Source organism: Thamnophis sirtalis, unplaced genomic scaffold, assembly GCF_051295495.1.
Source record: "Thamnophis sirtalis isolate CommonGarterSnake01/CBP01778 unplaced genomic scaffold, rThaSir2_p1.2 scaffold_11, whole genome shotgun sequence".
Lineage (NCBI taxonomy): Eukaryota > Metazoa > Chordata > Lepidosauria > Squamata > Natricidae > Thamnophis > Thamnophis sirtalis.
The window spans coordinates 42,275,635-42,291,944 of record NW_028261391.1 but is presented as its reverse complement, the minus strand read 5'-3'; the positions used below and the strand labels follow the sequence as shown (position 1 = coordinate 42,291,944).

Here is a 16,310-nt window from a genome sequence, read left to right as displayed (position 1 = left end):
TTAGAAGCATAATGAGAAAAAAAAAGTACGAGAATCCCGCTAAAAAGAATGGAATTCCTTCAAAAAGCATATTATACATATTTTCTTCATTTCCGCAAGATCTGTCATACAGTATTTAGTTTGGTCCTTAAATATGGTTTCTGGCAGTACTGTATGACATCATAGAAAAGAGAACTAGAGATAAAAGTATGTATGCATTAATTCATTTATACTTGCCTATAATTGTGGCTTATTTTTTGAGTTCCATCACATATTACTGTTTAGCATTTATGTGTGAGAACACTTGAAACAGAGTCAGATTGTTATAAAACTTCTATTATGCAGGCCAACTAAGTAACATTGTGAAAGCATATTTTGGTTGTTTGTGCAGGCTTCATATGACACAGAAAACAATTGCTGTTAGAAGGTTACTTTATTAAACTTAAATATAAACAAATTAGAAAAAAACAAATAACATGGTAGTAGAAGCATTTAGTATATGCTTGATTAAGCAAACAGCACAAAATAATAATACAAATAAATACATTAGCAGAAAATGTGTTAAAAGGCTTTATTTCAAAAAATATTGATAGCAAAGATAAGACTGTTAAACAACCTGTACTGCGGAAATTAGTACAAAATGCTGTGGGTCCATGACATTTAGCACCCACATAACATGACTCTTGAAACAGGATCTTATTGGTCATTATAAAAGGCATAGTCAGAGAACTTCACCAAAGTACAGAATCAAATTATTTAGGATTTTATAAATCAAAAATAGCACTTTGCATTGGGCTTAGATGTTGAAAACATAACCTATATAACATTTACTTAAGCAATTCCAATTCTACATTTACTAATAATTGGATACATTCAGAGTTTTCAAATTACCTTTAAGAAAAGTTCAAGACTCAAGAAGTCAGAAAAATGTCCAGACTGGGACAGCTTGCCGTAACCAACTCACCACAGCCAACTCGCCACAGAACAACTTTCCATGGGATACTTTAACAATTCAATTTAATTATTTGAAATAAATAAAAACATGTTTTAATTCACATTTCATTCTGTCCCTCCTTTTCCATCTTTTATTTAATCATTTTATTCCACCATTTCTTTAATATTAGTGTAACTCTTGTACTGCAGCGAGTTGGCTGTGGCAAGTTGGTTGTGGCGAATTGTCACAATAGACAATAGACCCAAAAATTTCAGGCTTGGATGCACCTTTTTCTTTTCATGTGAGCTTTCAGATTCTTTCTCACCAGTGATAATTTAGTATTTTATACAATGTTCAAGCTCAAACTAAAATACAAGTGTAATTTGCTGTAATTTGCTCATTGTACCTGACTTAAAAAGTGACCTATTTAAGTTTTAACACTACTGGTAATTCCAAGCTGAAGCTATGTCTGTAAACATAAAGTGTAAAAAAGGAAATGAAATACAAAAGGTTTGTTTCCAGTCTTTAGGGAATTGGTACATCAGGACTGCAAACTTTGAAAATGTTTTACAAGCATTCCTGCCCTTATTTCTCTCTATTAATATAAACAGTCCAATATTTTCAGGCTATCCAGTGAATGTGAAAAAGTGTTATTGCTTTAAGGAATCTACCTATTAAATTTAATATGAAAACAACAGTACCTTTTTTCAGACTCACACCAATATCAAGTATCCCTTCCCCCAGTTCAAAGCTGATATTCTAGACAAAAGAGCTTATTGTCCAAGAACAGATACTTTTCCTGGCAGCAGTTACCGGTAAGTGAGTTGTCCAACTCTTCTGTGGTAATTGAGCTTAAGTTTATTTATCTGCATGGAGTCTAAAGTGCTCTTAGATATGCAATTTGATTGTCTGATCAGAATTTTTTAATGTGGTATTTTACATCCAGAGTAACAAAAATTCTTGTAATATTGATCCTGGTTTCTAGCCTGATGTCTTAACCACTACAGCAAACTGGCTCCCCAATGTGAACAATACAGACAATGAAATGAACATTGAGGATAAGATGGCTTCCATGAGGAAGAACATCATACTCCCAACACTTCTGGAACCTGTTGTCTTGAGGAAAGAGCCATCATAAAATCTTGCTTCTGGACTGGAACATCAGTCAAGTACTAAACCATTACCAAAGTTATTAAAAGTGACTAGCAGAACAGCAGGAAACCTGTGGCCTTTCAGATGTTGCTAAATAAAAGCGGTCAACAATATGGCTGATAAAGGAACAGTAAAGTTGGTAGCTGACATTTAGCAAAATTTGTTTGGGCCTCAGATTCCCTGCCCTTCATTTGAATACGTCAGAAGAATCAATAGGATTATGCTGTCTACATAACCTGATTTAGGTCATCCAAACATTGCCAAGTCCTGCCCCCAAAAGAAGCAATTTTCTCTCTTCTTGCACAGAAAGGAAGCAGGTAAAAACAATGTAACCTTTCATTTTAAGTACTTCTAAGGTTTTGGAAAGTATAAAAGAAGGAAAGCAGATTGTAATTTTTAATATTAGTTCATTGAAAAGGAGGCATTGAAAGCCGAAAAAGGCATAAATTGATTTTTCATTACAAATGCAGTCATATTTTTTGTATTTTAATTCATTTTTCTTAGCAAGAATTATTTGAAACTTTTGTGTTATGCATTTTCAGCCCACTCTTTGTGACATGGAAGACAGGCCGAGACAAACGACTTCGGGGCTGCATTGGAACTTTCTCTGCCATGAATCTTCACTCAGGACTCAGGGAATACACATTAACCAGGTAAATTCAACAGTGATTTCTCAGAAAACCAAGCCCAATTTGTTTTGTGTGTGTGTGTGTATATATATGTGTGTGTGTGTGTGTGTGTATGTGTGTGTGTGTGTGTGTGTGTATATATATACACACACACACACATACATATATCTTTTCTTGTAATATGTGTAAATCTGAAATTTGATCTTAAATTTTAATTGTGACTAAATACTTATTAGAATGTAGTAAAACTTCCAAATTATACTATGATGAGCTGTTTTATATGTTTGTGAGCATGTTCTCTTTCCACTTTAGTGCACTTAAGGACAGCAGATTTCCACCCCTGACTCGTGAAGAGCTGCCTAAACTTTTCTGCTCTGTCTCCCTCCTCACTAATTTTGAGGATGCCACTGACTACTTGGACTGGGAGGTAAAACTGTGAACCTGAATTTTCTATCACCCTTTTGTGCCATTTGGATTCAGATCAATATCTTGTACTATGCATACATAGTAATGGTAAGTTATAATGATAGAATTTAAAGAATGAAATTTTAAAAAGGGATGATTAAAACTGAATTACTGAATAAATTACTTCAGTCCCTCCCAAATGATTATTACCTTGAGACATAGGCAGGACTTCATAGCTTCAGTGAACCTGAGAATGGTGCCAACACAAACATGGATTCCTCATAAGGACACCTAATTAAAATCAAAATCAGAGGAATAGGTGAAGCTAATAGTAATTTACATGTGAACTGATAGGCCTCCATAGAAATAAAGGATGCCAACTTCCTAGGAAAAGTTGCTGGAAGAACTGAGATTAGAAAAACAAAATGTTTCAGAACAGGAAACTGAATGAGTTAGAGATGAATATTTTTCCAATATGTGTTTAGCAAATACACTATAAGAATGGAAGGTTTGGATGAGAGAGGAGCTGAAATAAACATTAGAAATCAAGCCATGAGCCAATTGTGATATGGAAAATATTTCATCATCTCTGAAACTAAAGAAGAGAGAATAGCTCATTATGAAAATGAAAAAAGCAAAGTTAATGTTAAAGGGTGATACACAGTTTTGTTTTCTTAAGGCTTAAGCTAAGGAATAAAGACGGACATTTCTCTGGAAAAATAAAAAGAACAGTTCTAATGAGGAAGACAAATTTAAAAATATACATATCTTTTATAATCTTGACAATGACATCTAAAATTACAGTTACACTATAGAAAGAGAAAAGAAATGGGTACATTTAAATTAGGGGTTTGGAAACAGTTATTAAGAATAACAAAGCAAGAAGGATAAATCAGTCAACTTTTACTCTTGGATAATAAATGCCAAGCAAAAATCACCTCTTTGTGGTCAGTAGGGACTAATACAAGAATTGAAGGCAAGGCAAGATTTTTTTGGGATTGATGTTTGAATAAGATCCATGGCAAGGGTGAATCCTTTTTCCCAGAAAATACATCCCAACTGACTTAATATTTCTATTTTTAGGTTGGAATCCATGGGATCAGAATTGAATTCATCAATGAGAAAGGTGTTAAACGCACAGCTACATATTTACCTGAAGTTGCTAAGGAACAAGGTGAGTTAGGAATAAAATATAAATTCTATATTAAGTAAAAACTGTATAAATGAAAGAATGTAAATCATGAGATAGTGATGTTCTGAATCAAACCATTTCATCTGGCTGAAATATTCAGAGGCTTTGACCTTAAATGGTTCAAAATAGTAATATGTTCAGTGGGTGGTGATTTTTTTAAGGTATTTTTTTATTTGTTAGATTTATATGCTAATTTTTGTTAAGGAACAAGGTGGCAGTCTTGTTTTAAATGCTGCATTATTCGTAACTGTTTGGACTTTTAAATATTTCAAACCGTGAAAACAGATTATGGTTTGAGTCAATGATTTATTTTGATGTTTTGCCCTGAAATATAATACAATTCCGCAAATTATTTATTCCAGCAAGAAGAAAATCACATTTTCTCTTCCTGTATAAAAATACCAAAGTATAATTTAAACCCTACAGGGAAATTTAGTAGATTTAAAATTTTAAATTATAGCTATAGTATACTTCACTTTTAAGCATGATTAGATTTGTTTATTATATAGATAAAATAATATGAATCCCTCTAATATTAGAAGTGATAATTTTGGATGTTTATTATTGAAATAAGTATGCATGAAATTTTAATCATGTAGTATTCAATATTCACAGTTACTATTCTATTTATCAGTAGCTATTTATCAGCAACTTATCAATAACCTGAGTAACTTGAGCTTTCTCTTTTAAATTAAGCTTGTATTTATAAGTCTGCTGCTGTCATTTTCAACAGATTGGGATCAGATTCAAACAATAGACTCCCTGCTCAGGAAAGGTGGTTTGAAGGCTCCAATTACCAATGACTTTAGGAAAACTATTAAACTCACCAGGTAAACTTTTTTGTAATTTTTGTATTAGTATTATCACTGCTTCTGTTTCTAATTGGAAGAGCATATTTCTGAAAATTGTTTTTTTATGCAAGGTTTTAAATTTTAAATTAAATGATCCTGATCCTATAGTTACTACCACCACCACCATCACCCCAATCGCCAAATTGCTAACAATTTGAATTTATTTTACATTTTTATGGGGTTTTTTTAAATCTACAAAGAAATTTTAGGGGAGGAAATGACATCTTGAGAAAATAAAATCTATGTTATCTTTTAACATTTATTTTACTGTTTTAACAGTATTAAATTATTTATTTATTTATTTATTCATTCATTCATTCTATAGTTTCTATATAGCCGCCCATCTCACCCAAGTGACTCTGGGCACCTTGCAATTCTAAAACTATAACACAATTAAAGCAATTAAAAACAATAAAAACATCCAAAGTATAATTTCATACAGCAACCGAGATAATTAAGCTAACAGTAAAGCAAAGAAACAGGGCCCCTAACACATTCCAAGCCTTCTATGAAAGGTCAGTGGGGTTGGCACCATTCTAATCTCTGAGGGGAGAATATTCCAAAAAGTAGGGGCTATACTCTATGAATTAATTAGTGGAATCTTGCTTAATTTTTTCTGCCCATTCAAAAACAAGATTTTCAATAATTTTGAAATAATTAACAGTCAAAAAATTTAAAAAGAACCATAAAATGGAAACATTAGGGAATATTTAGGCTTTGATATTTCTAGAAGTATCATAATCATAAAGGTTGACTAACCACTTTATTTTAATAATATGAAAATTAATTGCTTAATTTCATGAATTGTAAATGTCCTCTTCCATTGTTGCTCTTTTGTAACAGGTATTTAAGTCAGCTCTTGTATGAAAAGAGTAGACAGAGCTAATTAGTCCAGTAGCCACCTGTAGTGACATACTTCCCAATTCGGTTCCCAGGCCAACGCACAAAGCCAGGTCTTTAGGCCCTTGTGGAAGGATAGTGGAGTGGGGCAAACCTTACCCCAAAGGGCAGGCAGTTCTAGAGAGCTGGCGTTACAGGAGAAAGTGCTCTTCTCCTAGATCCTGTCAGTCAGAGTTCCTTGACCAACAGGATCCTCAACAAACATTCTGCCAGCACAGGTAGGGCAGGCTTGTCTTAGCAAGATGAGATAGCTCATCAAGTAATTTGGACCTATGCCATGAGGAGCTTTAAAGGTCATAACCAACACCTTGAATTGCACTCAGAAGGAGAGCAGCAGCCAGTGTAGGTCACAGAGCAGTGGCATAACATGGGTCATTCTATGGGCCCCATAGTTTGTTCATGTTGCTACACTTTGTACCAGTGGAAGCTCCCAAATGGATTTCAAGGATAGCTTCATGTAAAATGCATTGTAGTAATTCAGACAAGAGATGGTTAGGGCTTGAATGAATGAGCACAGGAAGTCCTGATCAGGAAAGATTTCAGCTGAGAAGAGAGCTGATGTCGTGACGGCACGACATGCAATCTTGGTGCTCCGAGATTGCAGTCAAATTTCAGCCACTGGACGGTCCATTCGGACCTAAACCGGCCCACAGAGATGGTGATTGAGAAGGGCACCTCCTGCTGATCTCAGGGACACCGCAAAGTCCCTGAAAGATCTAGGAATAGCCTTTTTTTCCGGCGACAGAAATGCAGCTAATGAAGCTGCTGAAGTTGGGACAGCTCTGGAACGGGAAAAAAGCGGAAAGAGAAAGTGTATCGAATTGGTGAGGAAATTTTATTATTAGAGGAAGAGACTACCCAAGAAAAAAAGTAAAGTTAAGATTGAAGACAGAAGACTGTAGGCGAGATTGATCTGCATTGAACTTAGTGTGTTATCCAGTTTCTTTCTTTTTTTTCACGGATGGAACTTTTACAGGGGCTCCCTATTTTTTAAACTGAATGGATTAATTCTTTCTTCTTCTTTTTTCACTTTTGCTATGGATTAAAATCCCCTTTTTTATAATGCTTGATTTGATTGATTGGACTTGTTTTTTATCTCCATTTAAGTGGTTTTTTTTTCTTTCTTAAGCTTGGAATATAAAGAAGAAAATAAGAAGGATTATAAATTGGGTTGTAACAACAGGAGGAAAAGCAGCTACACTGCTTTTCAGAGGCTGAAGGCTGGATACATTGTTTTTTCTTCTTTCTCTTTGATCACTTGAGATTCAAGGTTCTTTCAGTTTGTTTACTGACAGTGATAGTAGGAAGAGCACAGATTGTTATACAGGGGCCTTTAGTGATAGACTAGCTATTGGAGGGAAGACAACATTTTGACTTGAAAGATAATAAATGAACCTGTTTGAAGTTTATTAAAATAGCAGTATCTGCAAAATTGAAAAAATGACCCAGCAAGAAAAAGAAACTGTGACATTGCAAATGATTATGTTTGAAATTCAAAATCTATTAGTTGTGACAGAGAGAATTGAAAAGAGATTGGAGAATATGGAATACAAAACAGAAAAATCTGATGAAGAAACTGAAGATGTTTACCAAATGAAGAAAGTGGAAGACAGAGTTCAAAAGATGGAAGAAAAAAATGAGCAAAGAGATAAGGAAACTGTGGATACTGACAACAAAGTGAGCGTGGTTGGTAATGGCAAGAGCGGAATATGGAAAGGGGAGATGGATGGATTGGAACTCTACCCCAGACTTCAAAGCACAGAAGAAGAAAAGAGAGAAAAATTGACGGAGATAAGGAGAGAAATCTTGATAGAAGACTAGCGATAACCAAAGATGGAAAGAGCAGATGTTGGGTTTCAAACTTTTGTGAGATACAAAAGAAATAGCATGTTGCCAAGGGAGGTTTATACAAGATTTATTAAGAAAGTAACTAGAATATTAATGCTACAAATGGTAAGAGATATAAGACCGTAGTATTGCTGGGGGGATACAGGTTGATGCAATGAAAATGTATAATAAAAATTAAGCTAAATTTAGTTTACTAATAGTATGTATAAAATGAAGCGACAATAGCTATAGTTAAATACTGATTAATAATGATTATATATATATATATATATATATATATATATATATATATATATATATATATATATATATATATATATATATATATATATATTTGATAATATGAAATTTTATATAAACAATATATAGAAATTTTATATAAACAATATATTTGATAATATGAAATTTTATATAAACAATATATGAGAGGAGGTTTAAAAGCTTTATCTAGAATATGTTATAAAGATGTATTGGGACTGGATGATTTTAGGATGGTTTAATGGAATGTTATCATATAATCCTATTCTAGATTTTGAATATTATATATAAAAGGACGTAAAAACAATTATAGTCAAATTAAGATTGAGATATAATAATTGTGATATACATTAATATAGGTGAATTTAAAATATGTGATTTGATAGGAAAAACAGGTTGACTATGGAAGAGATTCATGGAAATACTGTAACCAACTGACACACTTTCTACAATTTGTAATGGAAGATGGGTTTTTTATTTTTATGTTTGTTTGTCCTTGTTCAAAAACAAATAAAAATAGTTTTTTAAAAAAAGGAAAGATTGCAGCTGGTGCACAAACCAAAGCTATGCAAAGGCTGTCAAAGTCATAACCACCACCTGAACTTCGAGCAGGAGTTGCGGGTTCAGGAGAACTCCTAAATTGTGAACTGAGTCTGAATGGGGTAAGACAACCCCATTCAGACCCGAATCTTGAAACTCCATTCACCCAAAGCCACTTGCCAGGTTCAGTTGCAGTTTGTTGTCCCCATCCAGGCCCCAGCTCTCCAGACACTATGAGAGGATAACAATAGCATCACTTGGGTCACAAGATGTAAAGCATCAATACCAGCAAATTGATGATATGTCAACCCTTGGTGATCTCACCCAGCGACTTCATGTGGATGTTAAACAGGAGTGGAGAGAGTACTAAGCCTTGCGACACAGCATAAGAGAGCGGCCGGGGGCTGGATCTCTCACTCCCTATCAATACCGATTGGGAGTGGCCTTGGAGAGAGGAGCTAAACTAGCACAGAACTGTGCCACCCAGTCCTAAGCTCTGTAGCTGGACCAAAAGATACCATCATCAATGGTCTCAAAGGCTGCTAAGAGGTCCAGGAGAATCAGGATGGTTGCACTACCACCATACTACTGTCACTAGAGATCATCCATAAGTGTGACCAACGTAGTGTCTGCCCCTTAGCTGGGCCTGAAACCAGACTGAAAAAAATCTAGAAATTCTGTTTCATCTAGGATCCTCTGAAGCTGCCAAGCAGCTACCTTTTCTACCACTTTTCCTAAAAAGGGGTAAATATGTTATCAATTTAGAGTCATTATGTTCCCACTAACGTTCCAAGTCCAACTCCTTTTGATTCTTGTGTCATTTTAGTATTGAACTTCAGCTGAAGATTAATGTCAGGCATAAAGAATCAGGACATTACTTAAGTTGCAGTTCAGAAGATTTATTACTCAAGCCTATACAAAAGAATCCAATCAACTAAAGTTCAATATCAAAATGGCATCAGATAAACATCAGCAGAATATATTAGGCCATTTGCGGGACTATAACAACTCTAAGCTTATGATGCACTTAACTATCTCCCCCAGATCTGTGGACTCTTCTAGAGCCATCCTAGTTTCACTTGATTAGCTAATCTGTTTTTCTATTCATAATTTCTATATGTGTATGCTGGTACTTCATCACTTTTTTCCCAATATAACATTAACAATTCCTTCTCCACATTTACATTTTGAATCTAGTAGTGAGTGGAACACCAGATAGCAATAACACCTACCATACTAATTAAAAGAACATTGAGTACTATTGGTCACTACTGCCATTAGTGGATTAGTTGAACTAAAAAGGAAGCACAAAGAAAAAGATGGAGAAATTGATACTAAATCTATTCAATTATAGTTGGTTTCTTCTATGATTTTCCCCTTTTCAAGCATGCATCAATATTAAATTGGAGGTTACATGAGCTGAAAACTATTTTGATGTTCAGAGGAGTGGGAGGTGATAATCTCTTCTCAGTTTGGCCATGTCACTACAGAAAGCACATGTCTGCCACACGCATATATAGCAGTTTGCTGCCTGGGGTTATAGCAGATGACTTCTCCAACAACTATGGCCAATCCTGAGGTCCAATCTCCAGCGAAATATGAACATGCTCCCTCATTTCCCCACTGCACTCTCCACAGATGTACTGGCCAACAGATACTGCACCCCAGGGACCCAGTTGGCCTAGACACCAGAGGGGATGTTAACTGCCCATACTGTTTACCCAGTTCCAGAATCCATTCAACAAAACAGCAACCATCTCCAACCTTCCTAACTAGTTCAATCATGTAATTTCTCCACACTCCCACTCATAACAATCTTCTCTTCTCAGATGCTAATGGGAAAATCCAAAGCATTCCCAGGCAGCTGCAGACGCACTGAACCAGGCACATACAGTAATTAACCATACATCAAAGCAAAATAAAAAGCAAGAAAGCATATGTTGGGACTTCCCAAATATTCCAAGTCATGAGGGACAGAAAGGGGAACCAAAAAGCTAGACTAGTGATGGTGAACCTTTTAGACACCCAGTGCCCAAACCAAGTGTGCACATGCCCAAACTGAAAGGTGTGTGCATGCAAACATGCATGTGCAGATATGCACATGCATGGACATGCACAAGCATGTGCATGCATGGGCATGTACAGCAGAGACCCAAAGACCAGCTGGCCAACAGGAGGCAGGCTATCCCAACATCAGCAGTGCAGCAAGAGGTAAGATCTTTTTCTTTTGTGAGCTTCTGTTTCGTCGTTTACAGGGAAACAGAAGTTCACAAAAGAAATGCCACGGAGATCTGACGTTGACGATGTAGTGCCAGCAGAGAGGGATGCCGTAGATTCGCTATCACAGAGTTAGACTGTTCCCCATTTCTCATATCAGAATTATTTATGAGTCCTTGGTTGAGCAGCTAAGGCCAGCGTTGAAAAGTTAATTGAAGCAAGGTGGGTTGGTTGCTGAATTCATTGGTAATCAGTCACAGTATGTTTGTCCTTGACTTGATTATTGTTTTTATTCTGTTGGTTTTATGATCCAGAAAGGCACCTGTAGGGTTTTCACATAGATCTCTATGTACTCCTTTAAAAAGCATTATAATCTTAAATTGTACCCTAGCTAAAAGGTAACTCCATTACTTTTTACTTTGTAAAAAGGGATCCATTCTCAGGGATCTGGAACGTTCCACTGTAGAAATGCCTGCTTCTGCTGTGAGAACATGGTACACTGAATTTATATACACATCACATTTTCATAACCCTTGCACTTTCTGGTTTGTCATTCCAAAACCTGTAAGGAAATATCTCCTCAGACCAGAAGCAACTTCAAAGTCTTTTTCAATTCTGCTTCCAGAGTGAGTGGAAGACCACGGTAATAAATAATATATCACTTTTTATTGGAATATTGATCTTTTCATATTATTTGAATACCTAGCAATATAAAAAGCCTTTCCTACAAAATTGATATTGTCTCAGTTTATTGGACTACAGCTTCAATAACTCTGAAGTTTATGTCTGGCCGATAGCAGATTGAAGAAGCCTAAATTAAGAGAACTGTATTGATAGAAAATTTAATAGGTTATTGCATCAACATATAGCAATAGGATTTCAGTTTCATCTATGGCACATTTGATCTGTTTCATTTATAAATGTATTTTTAAAAACCCATCATTTTTTCTTTCAGATACCGTAGTGAGAAGGTGACAATCAGTTATGCAGAATACATGGCTTCACGACAGCATTGTTTTCAAAATGGCACTCTTCATGCCCCACCCCTCTACAATCATTACTCCTGACACAAAGCTGCATGACCAGTCCCGCCCCCCAGCTGCCAGCTACGACATCATTGGAGCAGATGCCTCCTCTTCCTGGTCCAGTTACTTCTATTACTGCACCATTTTATGATGCTAGCTTCCGTTGCCAAGTCTGCCTTCCAGTTGATTATGGGTGGTGGGGGCTACCAAGTGAGTGCAACTGAATTTCAGAGGCCCAAGCTTACTTCATTTTCAGAATGAGGGTTCATTTGGACTGAGTACCTGGGACCATTGCCGTTCGATAGAGAGAAACTTGAGGAATGGCAGTACCTTTTCAGATTGCTCTGTCTCTGTATTAAATTGCACTGTGTTCATTTGAATTGTTAATTACAATGCCCCCTGATCAAGTAGGAGATTTCGTCTGGCAGTCTGGCAACGGAGTCCAACAAAAGATTTTTAGGTTATTTGTATTTTCTTTTTTTTTTAATCTCTAATATTTATCTGCCATAAGCTACGTAGTCCTAACATGTCCCAGCAAACATTTTAGGACTTGTTATAAGGATGGTATGTCTGGAATTCTCCTTGCAGAAGATGGCAATTAATCAAAGATTTAAAAGGTAAAATAAAATTTACTGCAGATAAAATGCATTGCCTATTCATATCCAGAAGATTTTAATTTATACACCTAGCTACTTTTACTTTTGACACAAAAAGAAAATAACTTACTAGATAAGATACTGCATGCAAGAAGGCAAACCATGGGTTGTGTATGGAAGTAGCATAGGTTTCCTTGTATCCCAAAAATATAATCTTTGGGGTTTTTTGGGTGTCTTACTTAAAATTGAGATAGTAGGATTTGTAAATGAATTGCAGCAGATCTTTTCCCACAAAGCTATCCTTATTGTAATAAAAAGAGTGTGGATTTTTGTTATTGAAAATATTCCATGAAACCTGTGTTTTTCATAGGCAGTGGTTTTTTTTGCTAGTGTAACACTAATAGGTAATAAAACACATTAAATGTTAGCTGAAGTGGGTTATCAGATCTGCATGTGTCCTTGCTGCACTGATGCTTCAGTTCTAAATAATATACAGTAATTGGAAGTAAAACAAATGTGTTTAAATTAATTGCTTCCAGGTAATTGTACTTAGAATTGGAACCTAAACAATGTTATTTACCCACCAAAAAAAATAATTGAGATTCAAGTTTTAATATCCTGTAGATTTTCCATTGTTAATTGAATATGCAGGACACTATATAGTAAACAAGATTTTTTTCAAAATATTCACTATCTCAATTTTCCTGTGTGAGTCATTAAGTGTTATCATAAGAACAGCAATATCCCCAAAGTTAATTCATAAAATGGTAGCATTAATCTTCTAAATGAAATGAAATGCAGGGTTTCTGAAAAAAGTGATAATCATCTTGAAAACCAGGAACAATCAGATGATGAACTCAGCATAATGGCAGTATGATATCATATTGCACTATATGGAACAACAGTTGCTTTTGTAAATCAAAAATAAAAACAAAAAAAGTATCTAGAAATCCCATTTGAATATAGGATAAAACAATCTCCATATCTTTTGAACAAATTAACCTTATCATGGCAAGACAGAAGAGTAAAAGCAATCTCAAAGCAAAGCTTCTAAGGCCAAGCAGATGCCCCATTCTTAGAAAGAAGTATAAGTAAATATGAATTGCTTATATATTGAGGTAAACATTATTTGGCAACACTTAAACGGCTGTCTAGAAAATGACAACTGTATATTACCTTCTTTGCAACAGGCCTACTTCAGAGAATGCAGAATTCGTTCAAACTGCATTTTTCTAGCACTCTTCATGTTTTTCAGGAAGAAAAATCACATCGTTTATTTAATACTTGTAGAAGGGAGCGGTAAAAGAGGAATACACACTAGCCATGCACAATATTGTTAAAGTGTTTAGTTTTGCACTGGGATTATTCATTTGGACTATTACTTTTTCCCTTCTGATTATGCTGAAAGTAAATATACATGAAGGGATTTTTCCAGTTTCCTATTACTGAGAGTAAATTAGTCTTCTTACAAATTAAAGTGAATTGTTACTACTCTTACTGCTGCCCTCAATACAAAAGAAACTGTAGAACAGGAAGGGAAAATTAAGCTCCGGTCATGCCATCCATCTCTGCTCTCAGACAGTATTGAACTATAGGGCTACACAAATTAATATTAGTGTTCTATGTTAGAATTTCAATTGTAAAGATTTTTTTTAAAGCAAAAAGGAAAAAAATGGTGCTAAACTTTCACCCCTGAGCACATTTGGTAAGACTGGTCATGCAAGCATATAGTGCCGTATCAATATTGCTTTTTTAAAAAAAGAAAATGTTTGCCCTGTTACATGTAATCAGCAGTGTATAGCATTAATTATTTGTTTTTGTTTTAATGAGTGTAGGGGAGTTTAGGAGTCAGATGGGGGCCTTAATATTTTAAAGAACAGACTTTTAAGAGAGACAACTTATTTGGTCTAATTTTATTATTATAATGAAATAAATCAAAATAGTTTTGGAGTGAGAGCTGGTCCCATTCCATGCCCCCGTTTCCATCTAATCCCCTAATCCATAGTAATGGAAATGCCTCTGTTAAAGTTGGATTGTGATTTTCTTTTAGTAGGTAAAAACAGCAACAGGCAATGGAACACACAGAACAGTAAGATAAATGAATTGCATCACAGTAATTCAGTCACAGTATGGTATGTCAATGCTACAGAATGAATTGATCATGGATCTATATATTATAGTGATGTACTATGATGAGCCCAATATAGAAAAGATATGGAAACCAACAAAAAAAGCCAGAAGTACGCTGTCTTTTCAAGAGTCCTAAATGTTGTATTTTCCATCTGATTAAAGAGTGATGTAACTGTACAGCGAACTTAGCAATAGTATTCTGGTGTGATTGGGAAATGGCTCATCCTTAGTTACAAGCAAGTGCCTTTTGGTCTAGGAGAATTTATTTTAAGTGGTTGAGAATCTCCTTTGTTGCAGCCTAGAAACTCTTATGGGATTTTTTTTAGTTCCCATCCCTTCCAAGTAACAGCAGAGGATATCATTAATTATCAGAAGTTCGCTGTTTTTAATATTTTTCAAGAGATTTTCTTTTCATAATAAATAGCAATCTCAATAGAGGCATTTCAATTCAAAAGATGTTACAGTCAACATATTACATCAACCTGTTCTGAATATTATTTTTAATTGCATATTTTAACCTTCCACATTTCAAGTTTTGCACATAACCCTTTTCCCTACTCATTTTAACATTGCAGTCTTCTCTGACTGAGTGCTGTTTTGTATCTTTTCCCCAATTCTAAAATGAATAATGCTTTGGTTAATTTAAGTTGTTCCTTTTAAAGAACCTCTTTAAACCTTCAGTGAAGAGATGTCAGACCAATTCTTTGTTATTACACTTGGTTGCCTCCTAGCTATATAACTTCTGAGTGTAAATCATTGAACTTTACCCTCTAATGAAGTATTGTAGAAAATAAATTGTAGTGGATACATTTTTATCTTGTCCCTTTTTTATTGGAGTCTGTCCGTTTTGACTTTTCACATAGAAATTTAATAATTCAAATTATCTTTCTAAAAAAATAAATTGAACTCTAAGATGGTGGCAAAACCAGCATGAAAAGGGGGAGGGGATCATTAACATTACTGTGTTTTACAAGATAAAGTCTCAGAAAGAATGAGATTCGACATTTCTTTAAAAAAAATAAAATAAACCCTTCACATTTGTTTGGCTGTGGTATTTTGTCTTGGGATCCATATAGAATATTGAGTAATAGGCCTTGTATAGTTTTTTCCCCCTTTTATAAACAAGAATTGAGATTATATTCCAGGAATACCAATATCAATGCAAATTATTTTTAAAATAAGTCACTTAAGACAGTAAAGTTTGTCTTGCTCTTTTTAGATTATCTAATAAAGCATTTTTATATCAAATTAGAATATGGAATGTTAGCAGCAGTTCCCTTGGGAAAACTCAAAATTGTAAAAAGAGAAATGATTAGAGTGAACATAGATGTCCTTGGCATCAGTGAATTACACTTGACAGGCAATGGTCAATTTAAATCAGATGAGTTTGTGGTTTATTTTTCTGGAAATGATAGATGAAAAGGAACTGCATTCTGCATAAGCAAACAAGTTACTAAATGTGTTGAGTATCATAAAGCATACAGTGATCTCATAATATCTATCCAAATTTGAAGCAAGCCACTCAACATTATCGTACTACAAATCTATGCTCCCAACTATAGACTTAAATGTTGATAAAATTGAACTTTTTTACAGTAAGCTTCAATGTGCTCTCATGTAAATACCAAAAAAGGATCTTTTGCATATTATGGCA

The 16,310-nt window shown here is 34.8% G+C and overlaps 1 protein-coding gene across 5 annotated transcripts in view; it reads left to right on the top strand.

Moving 5' to 3' along the window:
- AMMECR1L (AMMECR1 like) overlaps positions 1 to 15,465 on the top strand; it is a 28,716-nt gene extending 13,251 nt beyond the window's left edge. For 4 of the 5 annotated variants that reach the window (XM_087725679.1, XM_087725680.1, XM_087725682.1 and 1 more), the window contains 5 exons: positions 2,608 to 2,718; positions 3,007 to 3,121; positions 4,183 to 4,273; positions 5,025 to 5,121; positions 11,861 to 15,465. In XM_087725679.1, the coding sequence (XP_087581805.1) occupies positions 2,608 to 2,718; positions 3,007 to 3,121; positions 4,183 to 4,273; positions 5,025 to 5,121; positions 11,861 to 11,972 (526 nt within the window). In that variant the 3' untranslated portion in view covers positions 11,973 to 15,465. Of the gene's footprint in view, positions 1 to 2,607; positions 2,719 to 3,006; positions 3,122 to 4,182; positions 4,274 to 5,024; positions 5,122 to 7,549; positions 8,110 to 11,860 lie in introns of those variants that run through there. The other variant, XM_087725684.1, reaches the window with a different exon arrangement.
- Positions 15,466 to 16,310: the final 845 nt, after the last annotated feature.